This window comes from Ascidiella aspersa, chromosome 5, assembly GCF_963924565.1.
Source record: "Ascidiella aspersa chromosome 5, kaAscAspe10.2, whole genome shotgun sequence".
NCBI classification, from domain to species: Eukaryota; Metazoa; Chordata; class Ascidiacea; order Phlebobranchia; family Ascidiidae; genus Ascidiella; species Ascidiella aspersa.
In genome coordinates this window covers 20100093-20122202 of record NC_139451.1, presented here as the reverse complement: position 1 = coordinate 20122202, position 22110 = coordinate 20100093, and the positions used below count along the sequence as shown (strand labels likewise).

General features: G+C 34.1%; 1 protein-coding gene across 2 annotated transcripts; it reads left to right on the top strand.

The window, feature by feature from the left end:
• The first annotated feature begins 479 nt into the window (after positions 1 to 479).
• Positions 480 to 6830, top strand: LOC146145295 (solute carrier family 35 member B1-like). Of its 2 annotated transcripts, none has more exons than XM_083389507.1 (8): positions 480 to 787; positions 2204 to 2295; positions 2618 to 2745; positions 3358 to 3561; positions 3875 to 4001; positions 4635 to 4759; positions 5535 to 5670; positions 5969 to 6830. In XM_083389507.1, the coding sequence occupies exons 1-8, from the start codon at positions 495 to 497 to the stop codon at positions 6031 to 6033; spliced, it is 1170 nt and encodes a 389-aa protein (XP_083245633.1). In that variant the 5' UTR covers positions 480 to 494; the 3' UTR covers positions 6034 to 6830. The 2 variants fall into 2 exon arrangements, with proteins under 2 accessions (XP_083245633.1, XP_083245634.1); XM_083389508.1 differs by lacking the exon at positions 480 to 787 and adding an exon at positions 1037 to 2133.
• Positions 6831 to 22110: the final 15280 nt, after the last annotated feature.

Below are 22110 nucleotides of genomic sequence, written 5' to 3'. Positions count from 1 at the left end.
TAGAAAATTGAATATACCCTACTCCACCATTCGCGCTATTACAAAATAACCTTAGGAAGCTTGAGTACAACGCTGAGCTTTATTAGTACTACGCAACGCATAGTAAGAGATGACCTAAATTCAGTCAGCTGTCCTCGCCTTAAGATAATTACGCACAATTGCCGGTTGTCACGATTTTTTGGCACGAACAACAGACTCATACAAACACTACATTGGCCACCCGCAGTACTTGTGTGACCTGCCATGGCAATTTCGTTGTGATTATGCCATTGTGTTCGCGTTGCTCTAATATTGCACCGTCGCTGTGTATAAAGCTGTACGAGTGTACAACTGTACGTACTCCCCACCGACGTATAACTGTTGTAAGCAAAGCCGCAGGGCACAACCAGTTTTGTATGGTGCGGCAGCTTTTCATTCGAATCGACTTTTCCTTGGTCAACATTCGCTAAGTTAACGCCTATATTTGTTCTTTTGGTAGATTATTACCCCTTGGAATGCCTGCGAAAGTAGAACAAATAGAAATTGCTTCAGAGCTAGACACGTCGGGCGACACAGATTCTGACAATGTGGCCTTCCCATATAAGGCTAGTATGAATGAAGTTGAGAAGGGCCTCCGTCTTGTGCCCCAGGAGGCATCCCCGTCGTACGAATTTCGACTTAGCGGAATCTGCCAATTTTTAGGCTGTAACGCCAAGTCGGCCCAAACTGAAGAAGGCAGAAAGGTGGTGACCTACGCCTGCGGGATATTTGTTTTCTATCTGTTGTATGGAATACTCCAAGAAGAAATGTAAGTACGCCTTAAGACTAGGTTGTGAGGTAACAAGCTAATCGGAATCAGCTGTCAAATTTAGCCACGTATTGTGAGGTCAACGGTCACGCATGGCCGAACAACATGCGCAACGTAGGCTTGACGCGCTTGAGTGGTTTTGTACATGTACACAAATCCACATGCTTAAGAGTATTTATGACAGCAGCAGTTGTTTACTGAACGAACTAAGGTTGTCGTTTCTTATACAGGCACTAGTTGCTTTTCCGGTCGGCTTTAGGTATTACGGTAAATTAAATTAATTGGCAGTTTTTTCGCATCGCTTTAGGTAATCTTATGGCGCCGGTCTATAATTCTAACACTTCTGTTTGAAAGTTTAAGTGTCTATTTGGTTTGACCGGGTCGCTGCTTTTTTACGCTTGCACCAATACGTGTTTATATATTGATTTGGGTTAGCGGTTGTGTGGTGGTAGTATTAGATCACATTTTCCAAGTTTGCGTAATTTTAATGATTTTTTTTTCGGAAGTCGATTTAAAATACTTTGCTAGCCTGGTAAAAAGCCTCTGGTATTTTTGGTGTGTTAGTCGCAATGCTGTACACCTTACATATGGGTTAAAGTGACTATAATATTTCTTGCTGGTCCATGCACAGATACTGTATGTCTACCCAATCAGATTTCTTTAAAAATGTTACACAACAGCAAGATTATATGTAGATTTAAACTACTTATCTGGGTGAATACCCTCTTTGTAATTTTACAGTAGTGGAACGAGTTGTCAAATTTAAAATGACAAAAATATGGAAAATAAATATAAAAATAGTTTGACCCACCCTAACCCAAGTAATATTAGCAATATATACCCTCAGACAGAAATGTGGTAGGATTCTAGACAAGCTCCGAGTTGTTAAATAGATGTTGCGAAAAATCTAGATTCTTTTTTCGTAAGTAGAATAAACCCTGAACATATATATAAGTTTAAAAGGTATTATAAGTATTTAATTAGTACTGTAATAGTGCCAAAACTAAAGTTGCAACAGAATTCTGCTAGTAATGCCATCTGCAGTAAATCATTTTAATTTAAACACAGACACACACACACACACACACACACCAATTGATATAAATATGATGTGTTTTGTTAATATACTTATTCAGGTGATGGTGCTGATAGCTAATAATAAAGCCTTGCATTAAATTTAAAAAAATCGAAGGTTTCCCCTGACAAAAACAATTCCTTTCAGTTAAAAAAATTGTCAGCTCAATGTCTGACTTTCCTCCCAAGTACAATCAAACCAAGCAGTTGATCACTTGTACATGTGGCATAATTGTTTGCTACCTTCTGCTTGGCATTTCCCAAGAGCGTTTGTAAGTTAAACCACGCTTATATGAAACCTGTGTTCTTTTACATTTTTATAATACAAACTTTGTTTTGCAGAACGAAGGGAGATTATGGCAGAGATCGCTTTGTATTTGCACAGGCACTTGTTTTTGTTCAGTGTGTATTGAATGCCGTGTTTTCCAAAGGAAGTAAGTTCTGTATATCTAATTAATTAATTATTTATTTATACAAAATCACGCAAGTATTTTGTCAAGTGATATATGGATTCTAACAATAAATCCTTTCTCTAAAAAGTAACTTTAAAAAAAATATTTTCTTGCAAATATTTTATATTTATAATCAAGTTCATGTTTTAAAACAATGTTGGCATGTTTCTTTTTTATGTTGTCGAGTTAGTAAACCATATGTTTTTATAGTTCTGTTTTCATTTTTTAATAGCTTTCAGTAGGCTGTTTGACAAAACATTTGCTGTGTTATTTGTTTTTCTAACTGCTAAAATTATTTCTGCAGTAATGTCTTATACGAAACCTGAGCCAGACAGGACACCCAAACTTTTATATGCATTATGTGCATTTTGCTACATGGGTGCAATGGTGGCAAGTAACCAGGCGCTGCTGTACATCAGTTATCCTACTCAAGTAAATGAACTATTATTTTTTTTAAGCAGTAGTTTACGTAATTATGTCTTGCTGTCTAAGTGTTATTTAATAATTATTTAGTTACTTGCCAATCAGCTCAAAGCAGTGTTTTAGTTATATTCTGAATTTGATCTATGGTTTTGTAAAAACAAAATAAATAACATGTAAACCTAGTCTCTACCACAATGCAAATGGTTGGTTTAATTTAACTTTAGGAATGTAACAAATAGAACCAGGTAGTAATATTTTTTTGAAAAAATTTTTCAAGAATGGAAATGGTTAGTTTAACATAACAAATTTATTATAAAGTTATTGGGTAAATCGTAGGCCTAAACCTTTAGTATTTGGCAATGGGCACTTAACCATATTTTTTCACTAAACTTTCAAACCAAATGGTATTAATTTTAAAACATTTTTCAAAAACAATATTGGTTAGTTAAACAGTTTAAAAACATTACCAACATAAAACATTCCACATAGAGCATGATAATAGTTTAAGAAAAAGACACGTATTGTTTAATTCTGAAGTTATAAAGCAAATCCTAAGCACCTTGCTAGTTGTTGTAACATAATTCACCAGATCGCTTATTTTTAAACCAACTTCACTTCCAGGTAATCGGCAAGGCATGCAAGCCCATACCGGTCATGATTCTTGGGGTTTTATTTGCCCACAAGCGCTATCCACTTGCCAAGTATTTGTTCATTGTGATGATCGTGACTGGAGTAGCTGGGTTTATTTACAAAGACAAGCATGCCGACAGTGCTGTTGATGTTTCTGATCACCTGCTTTCGATTGGTTTCGGCGAAATTTTATTGGTAATTCAACATTTATATGTATAGATATATATATATATTATTTTTTTAATTGTAAATTAAACAATGATGTTTTATTTTTATGTAAAAAGTACAGGCCAGTTTTGCAGGTGTTTTAATGAATTTTATTTGAGCCAAGAAGTTATACCTCTTGTGGTGAACAAAAATGATTCACCTCAGTAAATTGTATGCATATTTCTAAGGCTTCAAAAGAATGTCATACCTTCCTATTTTGATTTCTTATTTTAGTTTCAAGTAAAATACCATGTTGACCATAGGCTCAATTCTTAAAGTAAATGTTTTATCTCTAATTCAGCTTGTGTCATTATCGCTGGATGGTTTCACCGGGGTGACGCAAGAGCGAATGCGAGCGTCTTATCAAACCAATCACCACCACATGATGTACAACATCAACTTGTGGTCATGTCTTCTTCTAGGCATTGGTATGTTGATTAAAGAGTTTTCAAAAGAATATATTTACTATTTTTACCTGGCAGTTACTGTAAACAATATCTCTCAGCACAACATTAACACCTTAAACTATGAAAAGCAGTTTAAGTACCAACTGTTCTTTAAAACCTAAAACAAACATATCTTCCGTTTAGGTACTTATGCGGGTTTACTTTATTGTAGTGGCGCATTGTCACAAGCATGTTTTTGTTTGGTGAACATGCTAGTCCATGGGTTCTTAAACTTTGTTTACAGCAGACCCTTAATATTTTTTTTGGCTTCGCGTGGGCTACGATTTGTAAGAAATTATCAAAAATGACGTCACAATACCAATAGACTTTAAAATTTACTGATTTCTGTCCAAAAAATATGAAAATTGAATGTAGTCTTCATTCACTGCAAAACGTTTTATTTTTAATTAAACTTATTTTAAAAATGGGTTACTTTTAAAATATACACTACTATTTTCCTTAGGCCTTTATGGACCCCCAAATCTAGTTCATGGACACCAAAGGGGTCCATGGACCCCAGTTTAATAACTTCTGTGCTAGGCAATCACAACACATTTAAAGGAAAAAACTTGCATCTATGTAAAGTTCTGTTTTAATCCTATATTTTCTTTTAAGGCCTTGTAGCAACCGGTCAGGGCATCCTGTTTCTGAAGTTTGTTATTTTGCACCCCGAAGTGCTTACATATTTGGCAATGTTCAGCGTCTGCTCCGCCTTTGGACAGCATTACATATTTTTAACTGTAAGTGTTGAATTTTTGGGAATCTCACTCTTCTGTTGGGTTGCTCCTTTAAATGCCTTTGTTGAAAAAAAAATAGATATTATTTTAAACAAAGAGAATTAATTTTTTTTAAAAATGGTAGTTTGTCATTTCTGTATTACGGTTCAATTTTTGTTGTAAGTTCAAGTAAAAGAAGAAAATACAAATTAAACCCACACTCTACTGTCAATTTCAATCAAACAAATCCTGTGTTGTTCTTGTTGATGAAACAATAATAATATTATTATTATTCTTATTTTTGTTAATATCGGGATCTAAGCCTGCTCCGACATTTCTAGTTGTTGATCTTTTTTCCATATCATATGATCGAACAAAACCACAAAGGTTGTAAATAAGATCTAAAACAACTTTATTTAACAAAAGCAGAATACTATATAGTTACGCAAAAAAGAGTCTATTTGAATAAGAAATTAGCAGAACTGATGATGCTTTTTTGCGTAACTATATAGTATTCTGCTTTTGTTAAATAAAGTTGTTTTAGATCTTTTATACAACCTTTGTGGTTTTGTTCGGATCATGTGTTGTTGTTATGAACCCAAACTTATTTTACATTTCAAAAAAAAAAAATCACAAAATTATGGAACGCAACATGGCAAACCAGGTAAGTGGAGAAATTTTGTGATTTTTTTTTTTGAAATGTAAAATAAGTTTGGGTTCATAACCACTTACCTGGTTTGCCATGTTGCGTTCCATAATTTTGTCAGCAGTAGCACGAAATGTCAACTTTTTTTTTCAGGTTGTTACGTTCGGACCTTTAACCTGTTCCGTGATTACTACGACTCGCAAGTTTTTCACTGTCTTGTGCTCTGTCATTATTTTTCAAAATCCGCTAAGCACTCGCCAATGGTTGAGCACTTTCCTCGTTTTCGCAGGTAAGACACTATTTGTGTGTTATTATTTTTCTTGAAACCTTATTTTATTAATCTCTGTCACTTTGTAGACGGACACCTTGAAATTAGTTTGAAACATTTAGGTTTTAGATCTTTGTTTATTTATAAAAATAAATAGTTAGTATTTATTTAACCCTATAATAATGTTTTTATTACCTTGTAGATGCGCACCTTAAAAATAATTTAGAATATCTAGATGTTAGAATAGATAGTATTTATTTAACCCTATAATAAATTGTGTTTTAATTTCGTCACAAAATTATTTTCGTTTTTTTAACAGGGTTGGGCTTAGATTCCATCTACGGACGGTCGCTTAAATCCCAACAGAAGAAAGATTCTAGCTGATATCAGATTATATAAGTTTTATCATTTGCAACTTTTGCTATAATTTTGCCCTTTGCCACATTCAGATTTTTACCCTATTTATTTTTACCAACATAAATTCTAAATAATGTTAAGAACATAACCGAAATTTAAGCATCTCTGTCATTGCTTTTTAAGCTGCCTACTGCATTCGAAATTTAGTAAAAAAAATTACTGTTAAAGTATGAATTGTTATTAGATAAAAAAGTGTCGTATAATTCGCAGTTTATCGTTTTTGTTTAGTTAATGAGCAAACGTGATAGCACTATCTTTTATATGGAAACATCAAGTGAATACACCTAAAATGATTCCACTGATAAAGATTATATCGATAGTTGAAAACTCTAGACTGGAGCTTACTAGGCCTAATGCTGTTTGTACGGAACACAAGCTACACACCCATGCATTCGTAAGAACGACTCTTAAAGTAATAAGAACCGAGAAGTACCAAACAATTTTATGTTTGTCGTATTTTTGTATAGGCTTCTGTCGCACAACAACCACCTCACATTTTTCTTGTTTATTAACTTTACGTTTCTTGAAACATTAGCGTATTTTGAAACAACTTGTATTTTTGTTGCCGTCTTGGACGCTCCCTTTGAAGTTGCAGCATTTGGTGCAGGGAAGAGATTATAGCCGCTTTGTAACGACCAAACTTGCCAGTTGTGTTTTGTGTAGGTAGCGAACAGGTAATAATGCCTTTTTAGCAATAAAAACATATCTGTCGCGTTTTGTAAAGGTGCGAAAAATTGCAAATATTGCCTTGTCAAACTGGTAGTGTTGTAAACAAGTCATTTTGAGTCCCAGTCAAGTCATTTTGTACCCACAAACAAAATAGCATAGGAAGTATCCTTCAGTATTCGTGCCACTGTAACTATATATAAGAATTAGCAAAACAAGATGTTTTTCAGTGAACAACAATTAAGTTGGTCTAAAAAACTTATTATGCTTCAAACGCGGCAAATATTAGTTTGAAAAATATATTCGTGTTTCCAAATTTTGACTGTAAATATATATTTCTCATTGAGTCCGCCCACATTGCTAACCATTCACGCCCCGGCTAGGGGACGCCACGATACAACAAACAGGATTTAACATACATAAATTGATTGCATGCTATGATAAGAACTCCGTAACAAAGCCATTAGACAATAATGATCTGTTGTGGCCCGACCTCTCCTTTAGATATCTTGAAGTTTATATCCCAATAAATTTGATTACGATGCAAATACGCTCAAAGATTAACATTTTCCTGATACGTTATCAAAAATCGATTCCATCTTCAATATCTTGACCCTCTGAGGAAAACTTACAAATTTTAAAAGTTTAGTTATACCGATTTTGATTTACAAAATAGATCACAAATTTTAAAGAGGATAATGAAAACATAATCAAGGTTATCCAAAAATTTAAAAACCAGACATCGTCCTTTGTATTGGAAACTTTTGTATCAGCTGTATTAACCGAATCGGGAGACCTTATTGACAACGACGGTATCTGCGACAAAAAATATGGATTTTATTACTTATAATAAACTTACTGCAGCCTTGCCAGCAGAGTTGGACGAAACGCCCTTTGTACCGATATATCCAAACTCCATTACCATATGTAACTCTGTATTCAAAAAAAGCATGGCAGATTGTAATAAGCAGAAGATAAGATATCTTCAAACATTTATCATATACTTTTGAACTCCAATAATAATGGTTGGTATTACAACACGTTCTCGAGCACCGAATTTCTACTATCGTGCCGGGAAGAGGAAACGAATTGTTGGCAACACAACCTACCAGAACTCGAGGCTGACAAATGTACAAGTAACATCCCAGTGGAAGATAAGTTTACATTTATGTTAAAAAATAATATGTTGAAACAAATATATATATATATATATATATATATATATAAAAAGATCCTTCTCTTGTTGAAACCTCCCTTTACTACTTATGGGTCCGTTTACTAAATATTTCCTAATTTTCTATTGATTAAGTAGCCTAATAAGTTACAGGTATTTTGCAGTAAACTTTAGGATAATCTTCTAAGTATGACCAAAGCTTATTGCGCAATAACTACACCTTATTACTTCATCATTACATTTTTCATTTCAATCCTTATTGCTATCTTAATTTGGTGTTGATATCAAACGTTTTAGCGTTGAAAGAGGCATAGTTGATATAATGATACCAAAAAAAACATAAACAATTTATATCTGACAATTTTGTCAAAAAAATACGGAAGCTACCACAAGGATAGATGTAAAAGAAATCCTTCTTGAATTATCATAAAAAATATAAAGGCAAATAGATGACGAAACACCGGGCTGCCAAGTCTCTGAAGATACGACTTTCATTTTATCTCTCTTTTGTATGTTTGATTATCTGTATTTACTGTTTTTTTAGATTCAACGTGACGACATTACAATATTTCTGCAGAGGTAATTTGTCTTCAATAAATAATTTATTTTGGTAACTTTGGAAAAAGAGTAGGCCTTTACTTAGAAGCTTAGAAGATAATGTAACGACAAAAAGGACCCTCAAGCACTGACTGAACCCAACAAAAGACTTCACCAGGACAACAACATACAAGCGAAAAACCACCAAAATATACGGGTTAACGAAGCGACATCCAACCTAAAAAAAGAGAAGCCAATAGTAAATAGGCCAACTGAATTACAAGTCGGAAGTCCAAGTAAACCAAAGCACCACAAACCCAGAAAGAAACTATAACCAAGGCAATAACACTAATTTATCGTAGAATTGTAGCTTTTGCTTTTGTGTTTTTAAAAAATAAGACTTTGCGCAGTGGCGATATCGTAGCTGATGAGGTTTATCTGAGGCGCGATTAAAAAAAGGCTGACCCTTGCGATTACCCCAAATGCGGGTAACTCGGCCGTATAATTTCTGTTAGCGGGGTGTGCGTTCGCGCAAAACCTCATAAAAAAAGAAAAAAAAAGCGTTCTTATTTTTTTGTAAATATCGGTATAATTAGTTTTTTGCCTATAGACCAATATATATATATATATATATATATATATATATAAGTATAAAAAAAAATAAATATATATATATATATATCAGGGAGTCGAACCGTTTGACTTTTTCGGTTCAGGTTCGGTTCAGGTTCAAGGATTTTTTTCGGAATCCGGTTCAGCTCCGGTTCGACCATCGCTATTTCAAAACCGGTTCATAAAGTTCCGGTTCAGATACAATATAATTTGCGTTAAATATCAAAATGTGGGTCGATAAATGTAGAGAATAATGTTTGAATTGTAAGTCATTTAATCTAAGTTAAGTGATGTATTAAAAAAACAGCAACTCAATATTGAAATATCTAAAAAATAAAAAATCAACGATTTTTTTATTCAATATTCATATTTTTTTCATCAAATTTCGAATATGGCGTAACTTGACTCTGTAAAATAGAAGTTGTGACGTCATACAGGAGCGAACCGCTTTTATTTACAGGTTCGGGTTCGGTTAAGGTTCAGGTACTTTCAAATTATTCGGTTCAGTTCCGGTTCGGCTCCTTAAAATCTTATAAAAAACGGTTCAGGTTCGGTTACGGTTCGGAAAAAATTGACCCAAAACCGGTTCATAAAGTTCCGGTTCGGTTCCGGTTCGACTCCCTGATATATATATACTTCTCCTTGACTTTGAACCTAACTTGCGTTATAAAAATTAAAAAAAAAAAACACTGCAGTGTCCCTTACGTAAAACTTTGTAATTTTGATAATGATATTTTAATTAATATTTTACCGAGAATCAACCAACAAACTAAAGTTTTAACGCAGATTACTTGTTAACGAAAAATAATTTTTTACCCGCTTCTTAGGTGCCCGACAATAAAAAATAAACGAACTTGGTTTGGCTTTTGTACAATTTTACTAGATAAAAAAAATACGAAATAAAAAAGGCAAACATAAGTTATTATACGACGCATTAATTAAAGAAGAGAAGAATCCCATTACATTGTAGATTTCAAAAGTAACGTTTAAAAGGGGAATTAAAAGTGTCTGTTTTAACTTTTTAGTCAACTGACATCATTTGCTTCAAACTGTGAAAGCAGCTTCGGCAAAAATATAAATGCGAAAAAAATAAAAAACGAAAATAACAACTTTGAATTCTCACTGTCTGGTTTTGAACACTGAGAAACGAAGCTCTTCGTAGCAAACCAACAAACGAAAGTTTAATCGAGGATTACTTAAAACGACATTTAAGGTTTAGAGATGTCTTCTTCAAGATCTGCCGAATGGTGCTTGGACGTTGACGCAAAATCGCTAAGTCCTAAACCTTGGGCTATAGGAGCTTGTGCGATCTAGGAAGTTAAGCAACTTCAACCATGGTTTGTACTTCGTTGGTCGATTGGAAGAAGACTGCGCATTGGAACAAGTAGAAATCACGGAAAACCGTGTTTGGTCACCACGAACATCATTGAAAACCGTGACCGTGTTGGTTCACCACGAACATCTTCTTCTGGATGTGGCAAGAATACTACTACTACAAACATCGCGACTACAAATAACAACTCGCCAAAAAACTCTGCTAAAGAAACTTAAAAGATTATCTTCGAAAAAAACGAACTTCAATTAAAAAAAAAAACTTACAAAAAATATCTTAGAATAAGAACATTTTGTTTTATAGTAACGAAAAAAAAAATATTTTTTTGCCAAAATATTCGCAGTTTGTCCAAACGCACTTGGAGAAACTGCAAATTATAATTTATCCTTTCTGATGTGATTTTCTCAAAAACGGTAGCGTTTGTGGATTTTGAAGATTGGTGATTAAAATACTTCTGGTGAATATATACAGTTCATCTTATGTTGGTTTTCAAAATCAACAATTTTCCCAAAACGACTCATAACAGGTTTACGATATGAAGCTTATCGCAGCCTACAAATAGTTATAAGATCGAGATTTGTCTGTTTGATACAACGCTTAACTATTTATTATAGCGCATTTCACATCATCAGTATTTCCTACCATATAACATAGGGCTAAATGGGCAAAATTGGCGAATTTCGACGTGCATATACCAGCGATTTATTTCGAATTATTTTCGACCTGCTCCGATTTTGCTGAAATTTTTACAGAAGATGCGTTACGACAATATGAATCCAACGGTGATACTTATATAGTCCAATTCTTTATAATGAACGAGAAAATGTACATTTTTTATAAAAATTATCCAAAAAAACGCGATTTTTGGCATTTTTTAAAAATCGACCTTCTCCGATTTGGGTGAAACTTTGTGTGTAGATGCGCCTTTGGCGTAGAAACAACATGGTAAAGTTTCAACTACCTAACACCTAAAATAAAGCCAAAAATCGACTTTAAAGTTTTTTCGATTTTTTTTTAATTTTTCGAATTTTTGACAAAAAAATCCCCGGGGATAATATTCGTTCTTAATATTTATTAGTGGTTAATTTATTCAGTATTCATCATTTATTCTTCTGACAATGCCAGATTTTCTGCGTGTAGCCTAATTCGCCGTCAGCAAGCAACAAGTGACACCAAAGCACTTTTACGTGAGTTACCATTTCCTATCCAGTGTAGCTCTTAACGGGAGCAATTTGCTGCACACCCAAAAGCCACAAGTTAAGTGTTACTAGCTTGTTCTAATGCAAAACCTGTTTGTTAAATTAAGATTATAAACTGCATGAAAAAACTTTCGTTTGTTGGTCGAAAGTGTAGCAAAAATTAAATAAAATGTTCTGTTTCAATGGGTTTGATAAATTGTGATTAACGTATTAAAGCAAACCATTTGAAAATTTCCAGCCAAGATAGTTACAAACAAATCTCAACATACAGTTACCTGTAGTTTGTTGCAAAACGAATTGTGTTTTTTTAACCAACTGAAAGAACGTAAAATTATTTTACTTCTCCAGTGCTGATCCTTGTAGTAAGCGTTTTGGCTCGATCCTTCCAATTGGCGAAGAAGAGGCCGGAAAAACCACAACAAGGTTAGTGATGGTCTGAGTCAAGTCCTTCAGGCAACCTGTCCCACTACGAAACAAGTGCCACTACCAAGGTAGGGCCCGAGTTGCAAAGCGGAGTAGGAATTTTCTTGTAAAATGCCTTAACAAAAACCCAACAATGATTCGGTTTAAGATAGGTAAACACTTTCACCATTTGTTTGGGCTCGTAGGTTATGTATTAGGTGAGTATAAGAGGAAAATGGATTAACCTTTTGTTTGTGGTGGAGTTGGTACAATTTTGACAACTCGTTTTGTTAATGTAAAATAAAAGTGGTAGGATTCTAGACCACCGCCCTTTTTTACAAGACTATTGTTTTAATCAATACTTTATTATATAATCAACCAATCGATATTCATAAATACCGCCGACGATTTTATTAACGGTGTTAACAACGGAATTGCCCGTATATACATAACACAGTGAAGCTCTAATTGTATTTTACTACAACGTATTTTTATTTGGGAAAACACAATAAGACTTAAAAAGCAACAATACCTAAAGCATAAAAAATTATAAAACCACAGTAACAACATCAACGACATAATAAAGCTAAATACGCAGTAATGTCCAGTACAGAATAAGATCGAAATCGTACCCGAATAAGGCCAAATGGCTAAAATAACGCCTGGGGCGCCGCTGTTTTGGCACCGGATTTTTGGTCCTGTTTAGGGTTATTGTAGGTTAATTAGTGGGTTAGAAATGGTTTAGGGTTGAAATTATTACGGGAGTTAGAAAAATACTTAGGGATGGGGTTTGGGGTTATAGGTAAAGTGTTGTTTAGGACTGATTCTTACCATTTAGGTCTTATCCAGACGGATTTATTTATTTCGATTTAAACTTTTGACTACTATTAGGTAGTAGTCCTATTTTATTCTTATTCCGAACTGTATTTTAATCTGACGAAAATGTTGTTCTTATTTCGATCTTATGGCTGTTGTTATACTCGCTGAATAAGATAAATTTTGAGTCACGGTCGTATACGTCAGTTGTGCTGAGTAAGTTGGAATCGTATAGGCACTTTCTTGTTGTTGTGGAGGTCCTGACGTCATGTTTTCTCCTGATGTCATGTTTCGTAATCTCTTCTCTGCGATCTAGAGCCATGGCTTGGTTTAAAGAGGTAAGGACTGCCCAGTGATGGTACTTCGTAGATTCTGCGGTTAAAAAAGCGATATCAGTTATTTTAAACATAACAAATAAAGGGCCGAACATCGATGAAGAACGCAGCTCCGAGTCCGACGTATGTATTCGCAGTACCAAATTTTAAAATTGTTTTGTAAATTGTAAAGGTGGATTAGCAAATGGTAGATATGTTCCAACCATGTAGTGGATATATCAACACAATAAGGGGATTTCTGGTGACATAAATTGGTCTCGAGACTCGACAAAATCGCATATTTAGCCGGACTCGGACTCGGGTTATTTTTAACCGATTCTGAGCCCTGCCTAAAATATTGTTGTAAAAGCTACACAAAACAAGCCGAAAATTGTATTTTAATACAGAATGCATACAAGGCTGACAAGATACCAGCAACAGCAAAGGGACATTTTCCAGTTTAAAATATATGACTACAAAATGGCACAAGGTTTGCAATTAACTTTCCCATTTTGTCAGTTGACAGTTACAGTTGTAAAAAATACTACAAGACACTACAGTAGTTACAATTTAAGCTCATAAAATGCTTGTTTTATTTTTGTTCAAAACTAGATTCACCATTAAGTTGTAATGATATATTATTTGCAATTCAAAGCTAAGAAAATGTTTCATGCCTTCACCTCAAACTCTGTATGTGGTGCAATCTATAAGTTTAAACCAGTTTAACTAATTTTGATACGAATAGATTAATTATACCTTAAAACAGGGTTTCCCAAACTGTGGTCCGCGGACCACTGGTGGTCCGCGACGACTGCACAGGTGGTCCGTGGCGATATGACAAGAAATTAAAAGTTACACATATATTTTGTACATCAGGGGTCCACAACCTACGGCCCGGGAATGTAATTTATCTTTTGACAAACTAGGCACGAGTCCATTTCTCATACTTTTTGACTATTTTAACTATGTAAGTGCGAACAATTTTCGCGCTTTGCGTTAACGATCTTTATACATCAGGTTTGTTTACGTTACGATGCTGTCATTTGAACAAGATTAGCGCTTCTTGCGCTGTGGAAGACTAAAAGTGCCAAAGTGCGTCACATACAAACGGAAAACGTGTTCAAAAATATGAATATACATTTTTAATTTTTATTTTTGAAATGTAATAAAAACTTGCAAGAAATTTGAAAGAAATGTCGGTATACCCCAAAAAAATTCGCGCTCGCTCCGCTTGCCAGGTGCACCCGGACTTAAATGCAGTACGTTAACAAACACTGAACTAGATTAACCATTAAGGTTATCGCGTTTTCGCAAAGTGGTTTTATTACACTTTTCAAAATGAATAACGACGTGTGGTCTCGAATTTTGAACCTAACCAACGCCTTTTGTTCAGCTTTGCGCCAACACTTTACTGCCTCCTTAAATGTAACTAAACACGATTTTAAGTGCAAAAACATATCCGAAGCCCGTCTGATTAACAGTTGTTCTAACATTTTAATAACATAATTCGTAGTTAACATTTTGTGCGGCCCGCAGATACCTTTCTGAGTTTGGTTCTAGCCCTCGACTAGAAAAAATTGCCGACCCCTGTTGTACAGTAGGCTATGTGTACTCTTTCAAAAATAATTAAATTGCCGCAGGTATTCACAACTTATTGATTTCGAAATCTTTTGCTATCCAGTGTCGCAAATCTTACTTGTTGCGCTTTGAATTTATGATGAATTAACCATTTAAGCAGAGGGCAGCAATCTCATCCGTCATATTAATGTTGTCAGTTTTGTAAATATATAAAATTTGGTTATATTTATTTTTGCTTTGTATTGCGGTCCGCGAAAAAACAGATTCACAAATAGTGGTCCGTGGTCCAAAAAAGTTTGGGAAACCCTGCCTTAAAAGCTCGTAAAAGCTCGTGTGGCTTACAAGCTTCATATTGTCTCAGCGTGGTTCAGACCAGTGGTCCAGAGTACCTGTCGAACTATATTTTTGGCCAACTTTAATTATACGTAAACGCAAAATTTTTCGCGCTTCGCTCGTATATTCTTCATTTTATACTATGTTTTACATTATGATTAGCAGTTTTTGGGCACCAAGGCTTTAACAGCTCTCAAAAGAGAGGCCGAGACAAAAAAAATTTGCCGACCACTGCATCAAGACTAAGGCCAGTCATCAGGATTAACGTGTGGGAGGCATGAAAATTTTGTAGCATGACGTCATAACGTTACGCTATAAAACAATTAGTCGCAGCAAAAAAGAAAAGTATTTAGTCATAAAAAAGAGAAAAATGTATAGTTTTAGTGGGGACATGATTAAAGCCACTACCTGCACTCAATAAAATAACCTTTATTTGATTTAGTATTTATTTTAAGTGTCGGATTGTTGAATTTGTTTTTTAATATTTTTTAAACAAATCATATCATTGCACTGTTTGGCTTCGTTTAGAATCACATTTTCAAAATAATACATTTAATCAGTTTGTTGTAGAAATTAATGGTTGTTAATGTTATTAACAGAAACTCATCCTTCAGTTCGTTTCAACAAAGAAGTCGATCAACCCGGTCAAGTTGAAAATGATGGGTAAGTTCTCAAAACTAAAATACCTCAACTAAAAGCTCTGATTACTATAGACGGCTTTATAAATGGTGATATATTTGTTTGAGCTACGTTTCTTTAGTGTAGATGAAACATCTTCCATAATTTTGAAAAATAACGCCCTATCGTTTCTGACAAATGAGATGTCATTATTGAGGGTGGTATTTATAAGAATTTCCCGAAACTAAAGATACACACACATGTATGTGCAACAACTGTGATTTAGCCCTTCTGAAGCTGCTTTTTAATCAACGATTTTGATCGACAGATTCGGTGAATCTGGAATGGCTGTCGGGGTACCATTCCCCGAATTTTAAACTAATAAATTAATGCTGCTTTCTTCATCTATGTTCGGCCCTCATTTTTTATGTTTAAAATAACTGATAAGTATCGCTTTTTTAACCGCAGAATCTACGAAGTACCATCACTGGGCAGTCCTTACCTCTTTAAACCAAGCCATGGCTCTAGATCGCAGAGAAGAGATTACGAAAACATGACATCAGGAGAAAACATGACGTCAGGACCTCCACAACAAGAAGAAAGTGCCTACGATTCCAACTTACTCAGCACAACTGACGTATACATTTATCATATTGAGCGAGTATAACAACAGCCATAAGATCGAAATAAGAACAACATTTTCGTCAGATTAAAAGACAGTTCGGAATAGGAATAAAATAGGACTAATACCTAATAGTAGTCAAAAGTTTAAATCGAAATAAATAAATCCGTCTTGATAAGACCTAAATGGTAAGAATCAGTCCTAAACAACACTTTACCTAACCCCAAACCCCACCCCTAAGTATTTTTCTAACTCCCGTAATAATTTCAACCCTAAACCATTTCTAACCCACTAATTAACCTACAATAACCCCAAACAGGACCAAAAATCCGGTGCCAAAACAGCGGCGCCCCAGGCGTTATTTTAGCCATTTGGCCTTATTCGGGTACGATTTCGATCTAATTCTGTACTGGACATTACTGCGTATTTAGCTTTATTATGTCGTTGGTGTTGTTACTGTGGTTTTATAATTTTTTATGCTTTAGGTATTGTTGCTTTTAAAGTCGTATTGTGTTTTCCCAAATAAAAATACGTTGTAGTAAAATACAATTAGAGCTTCACTGTGTTATGTATATACGGGCAATTCCGTTGTTAACACCGTTAATAAAATCGTCGGCGGTACTTATGAATATCGATTGGTTGATTATATAATAAAGTATTGATTAAAACAATAGTCTTGTAAAAAAGGGCGGTGGTCTAGAATCCTACCACTTTTATTTTACATTAACAAAACGAGTTGTCAAAATTGTACCAACTCCACCACAAACAAAAGGTTAATCCATTTTCCTCTTATACTTACCTAATACATAATTTAGAGCACAAACAAATGGTGAAATTGTTTCCCTATCTTTAACCGAATCACTGTGGGGCTTGTGTCGAGGCATTTTACAAGAAAATTCCTACTCCGCTTTGCAACTCGGGCCCTACCTTGTTGGTGGCGATTGTTTCGTAGTGGAGACAGGTTGCCTGAAGGACTTGGCTCCGATCATCACTAACCTTGTTGTGGTTGTTCCGGCCTCTTCTTCGCCAATTGGAAGGATCGAGCCAAAACGCTTACTACAAAGTTCAGCACTGGCAGAGAAATATAATAATTTTACGTTCTTTAGTTGGTTAAATAAACACAATTCGTTTTGCAACAAACTACAGGTAACTGTATGTTGAGATTTGTTTGTAACTATCTTGGCCGGAAGTTTTCAAATGGTTTGCTTTAATAAATTAATTACAATTTACCAAACCCATTGAAATAGAACATTTATTTAATTTTTGCTACACTTTCGACCAACAAACGAAAGTTTTTTCATACAGTTTATTAACTTAATTTAACATACAGGTTTTGCATTACAACAAGCTAATAACACCTGACTTGTGGCTTTTGGGCGCAGCAAATTGCTCCCGTTAGGAGCTTCACTCGATGAGAACACTCGGTTAAGTGCTTTGGTGTCACTTGTTGCTTGCTGACGGTGAAGTAGTCTACACGCAGAAAATCTGGCATTGTCAGAAGAATAAATGATGAATACTGAATAAATTAACCACTAATAAATATTAAGAACGAAAATCCCCGGGAATTTTTTTGACAAAAATTTGAAAAATTAAAAAAAAATCAAAAAAACTTTAAAGTCGATTTTTAGCTTTATTTTAGGTGTTAGGTAGTTGAAACTTTACCATATTGTTTCCAAGCCCAAGGCGCATCTACACACAAAGTTTCATCCAAATCGGAGAAGGTCGATTTTTAAAAAATGCCAAAAATCGCGTTTTTTTGGATAACTTTTATAAAAAATGTACATTTTCTCGTTAATTATAAAGAATTGGACTATATAAGTATCACCGTTGGATTCATATTGTCCTAACGCATCTTCTGTAAAAATTTCAGCCAAATCGGAGCAGGTCGAAAATAATTCGAAATAAATCGCTGGTATATGCACGTCGAAATTCGCCAATTTTGCCCATTTAGCCCTATGTTATATGATAAGAAATACTGATGATGTGAAATGCGCTATAATAAATAGTTAAGCGTTGTATCAAACAGACAAATCTCGATCTTATAACTATTTGTAGGCTGCGATAAGCTTCAGATCGTAAACCTGTTATGAGTCGTTTTGGGAAAATTGTTGATTTTGAAAACCAACATAAGATGAACTGTATATATTCACCAGAAGTCTTTTAACCACCAATCTTCAAAATCCACAAACGCTACCGTTTTTGAGAAAATCACATCAGAAAGGATAAATTATGATTTGCAGTTTCTCCAAGTGCGTTTGGACAAACTGCGAATATTTCGGCTGGCCAAAAGAATTTTTTTTTTGTTACAATAAAACAAAATGTTCTTATTCTAAGATATTTTTTGTAATTTTTTTTTTAATTTAAGTTCGTTTTTTTCGAAGATAATCTTTTAAGTTTCTTTAGCAGAGTTTTTTTGGAGAGTTGTTATTTTTATTCGCGATGTTTGTAGTAGTAGTATTCTGCCACATCCAGAAGAAGATGTTCGTTGTGAACCAAACAATGGTTTTCAGTGATGTTCGCGTCGTGGTGAACCAACGGTTTTTAGTGATTTCTCTACTCGTTCCAATGTGCAGTCTTCTTCCAATCGACCAACGAAGTACAAAGCATGGTTGAAGTTGCTAAACTTCCTAGATCGCACAAGCTCCTATAGCCCAAGGTTTAGGACTCGCCGATTTTGCGTCAACGTCCAAGCACCATTCGGCAGATCTTGAAGACATCTCTAAACCTTAAATGTCGTTTTAAGTAATCCTCGATTAAACTTTCGTTTGTTGGTTTGCTACGAAGAGCTTCGTTTCTCAGTGTCCAAAACCAGACAGTGAGAACTCAAAGTTGTTATTTTCAGTTTTTATTTTTTACGCATTTATATTTTTGCCGAAGCCGCTTTCACAGTTTGAAGCAAATGATGTCAGTTGACTAAAAAGTTAAAACAGACACTTTTAATTTTACTTTTGAACGTTACTTTTAAAGTCTACAATGTAATGGGATTCTTCTCTTCTTTAATTAATGCGTCGTATAATAACTTATGTTTGCCTTTTTTATTTCGTATTTTTTTTATCTAGTAAAACTGTACAAAAGTCAAACCCAGTTCGTTTATTTTCATTGTCGGGCACCTAAGAGGCGGGTAAAAAAATTATTTTTCGTTGAGAAGTAATCTGCGTTTAAACTTTAGTTTGTTGGTTGATTCTCGGTAAAATATTAATTAAAATATCATTATTAAAATTACAAAGTTTTACGTAAGGGACACTGCAGTGTTTTTTTTTTAATTTTTATAACGCAAGTTAGGTTCAAAGTCAAGGACAAGTATATATATATATATATGTAGATTTTTTTGGTTTTGGTCATATATATATATTGGTCTATAGGAAAAAAACTAATTATCCTGATATTTAAAAAAAAATAAGAAAGTTTTTTTTTTTTTTTTTTTTTTTTTTTTTTTATTTTTTTTATTTTTTTTATTTTTATTTTTTTTATTTTTTTTTATTTTTATTTTTTTCATATTTTTTAGAAAAAATAAAAGCAAAAGCTACAATTCTACGATAAATTAATGTTATTGCCTTAGTTATGGTTTCTTTCTGGGTTTGTGGTGCTTGCTTTGCTTTGACTTTCGACTTGTACTTCAGTTGGCCTATTTGCTATTGGCTTCTCTTTTCTTAGGTTGGATGTCGCTTCGTTAACCCGTATCTTTTGGTGGTTTTACGCTTCTATGTTGTTGTCCTGGTGAAGTCTTTTTGTTGGGTTCAGTCAGTGCTTGAGGGTCCTTTTTGTCGTTATCTTTTAAGCTTCTAAGTAAAGGCTACTCTTTTTCCAAAGTTTTACCCACAATGAGATTGAAAAACAAATTAATGAAAAAAAAAGAAAAAAAAGAAGATATCGTAGCTGGTGAGATTTATCCGAGGCGCGATTATTAGTAGTTAAAAAGTTAAAATAAAAAAATAAAAGTTAAAAATAAGTTATTATACGACCCATTAATTGAAGAAGAAAATAATCCCATTACGTTGTAGACTTCAAAAGTAAAATTAATAGTGTCTGTTTTAACTTTTTTGTCAACTGACATCATTTGCTTCAAACTTTGAAAGCGGCTTCCGCAAAAATATAAATGCGAAAAAACAATAAAAGCTAAAATAACAACCAATTACACTGTCTAATTTTGGACACTGAGAAACTAAGCTCTTCGTCGTAGCAAACCAACAAACGAAAGTTTAATCGAGGATTACTTTAAACGACATTTAAGGTTTCTGGAGGTCTTCCTCAAGATCTGCGAAGTGATCATGCTTGACGTTGCTATAGGAGATTGTCTGATTTAGGAAGTTAAGCAACTTCAACCATGGTTTGTACTTCGATGGAAATGGGAAGCAGCAAGTACATTGGAACGAGTATAAATCATTGAAAACGGTTGTTTCATAAACCAGTAATGACTTTTTCTAGATGTGTCAGATTATTATAATTCAAACATCGCGACTACAAATAACTCCTCAAAAAAAAACTCTGCTAAAGAAACTTAACACAATCTTCGAAAAAACGAACTTTAATTAAAAAAAAAAACTTACAAAAAATATCTTAGAATAACAACCTTTTGTTTTATATAGTAACAAAAAAACACAATATTTTTTTATCCAGCCAAAATATTCGCAGTTTGTACGCATTTGGAGAAACTGCAAGTTATCATTTATTCATTTTGAAGTTTTCTCAAAAACAGTAGCGTTTGTGGATTCTGAAGATTGGTGGTAAAAAGACTTCTGGTGAATATATACAGTTCATCGCAAGTTGGGTTTCAAAATCAACACTTTTCCCAAAACGACTTCTAACAGGTTGACGACATGAAGCTTTATCGCAGCCTACAAATAGCTATAAGAACGAGATTTGTCAGTTTGATATAACGCTTAACTATTTATTATAGCGGATTTCACATCATCAGTATTCCCTATCATATAACATAAGGCTAAATCGGCAAAATTGACGAATTTCGACGTGCATACAGCAGCGATTTTTTTCGAATTATTTTCGACCTACTCCGATTTGGCTGACATTTTTACAGAAGATGCGTTAGGACAATACGAATCCAACTGCGATACTTATATAGTTCAATTCTTTATAATTAACGAAAAAATGTACATTTTTTATAAAAATTATTCACAAAAACGCGATTTTTGGCATTTTTTTTAAATCGACCTTCTCCGATTTGAGTGAAACTTTGTGTGTAGATGCGCCTTGGGCGTAGAAACAACATGGTAAAGTTTCAACTCCCTAACACCTAAAATAAAGCTAAAAATCGACTTTAAAGTTTTCTGACTTTTTTTTAATTTTTTTAATTTTTGAAAAAAAATCCACGGGAATTTTTGTTTTCAATATTTACAGTGGTTAATTTTATTCAGTTTTCATCATTTATTCTTCCGACAATGCCAGCTTTTCTGCGTGCAGAAGTAGACTAATTCACCGTCAGCAAACAACAAGTGACACCAAGCACTTAACCAAGTGAGTTGCCATTTCCCATCGAGTGAAGCTCCTAACGGGAACAATTTTGCTGCGCCCAAAAGCCACAAGTCAGGTTTTATTAGCTTGCTGTAATGCAAAACCTGAATGTTAAATTAAGTTGATAAACTGCATGAAAAAACTTTCGTTTGTTGGTAGAAAGTGCAGCAAAAATTAAATAAAATGTGCTGTTTCAATGAATTTGGTAAATTGTAATTAATTTATTAAAGCAAACCATTTGAAAACTTCCGGCCAAGATAGTTACAAACAAATCTCAACATACAGTTACCTGCCGTTTGTTGCAAAACGAAGTGCGCTTTTTTAACAACTAAAACGCAAAACTGTTTTTTTTTTCCGTCATTGCTGAACTT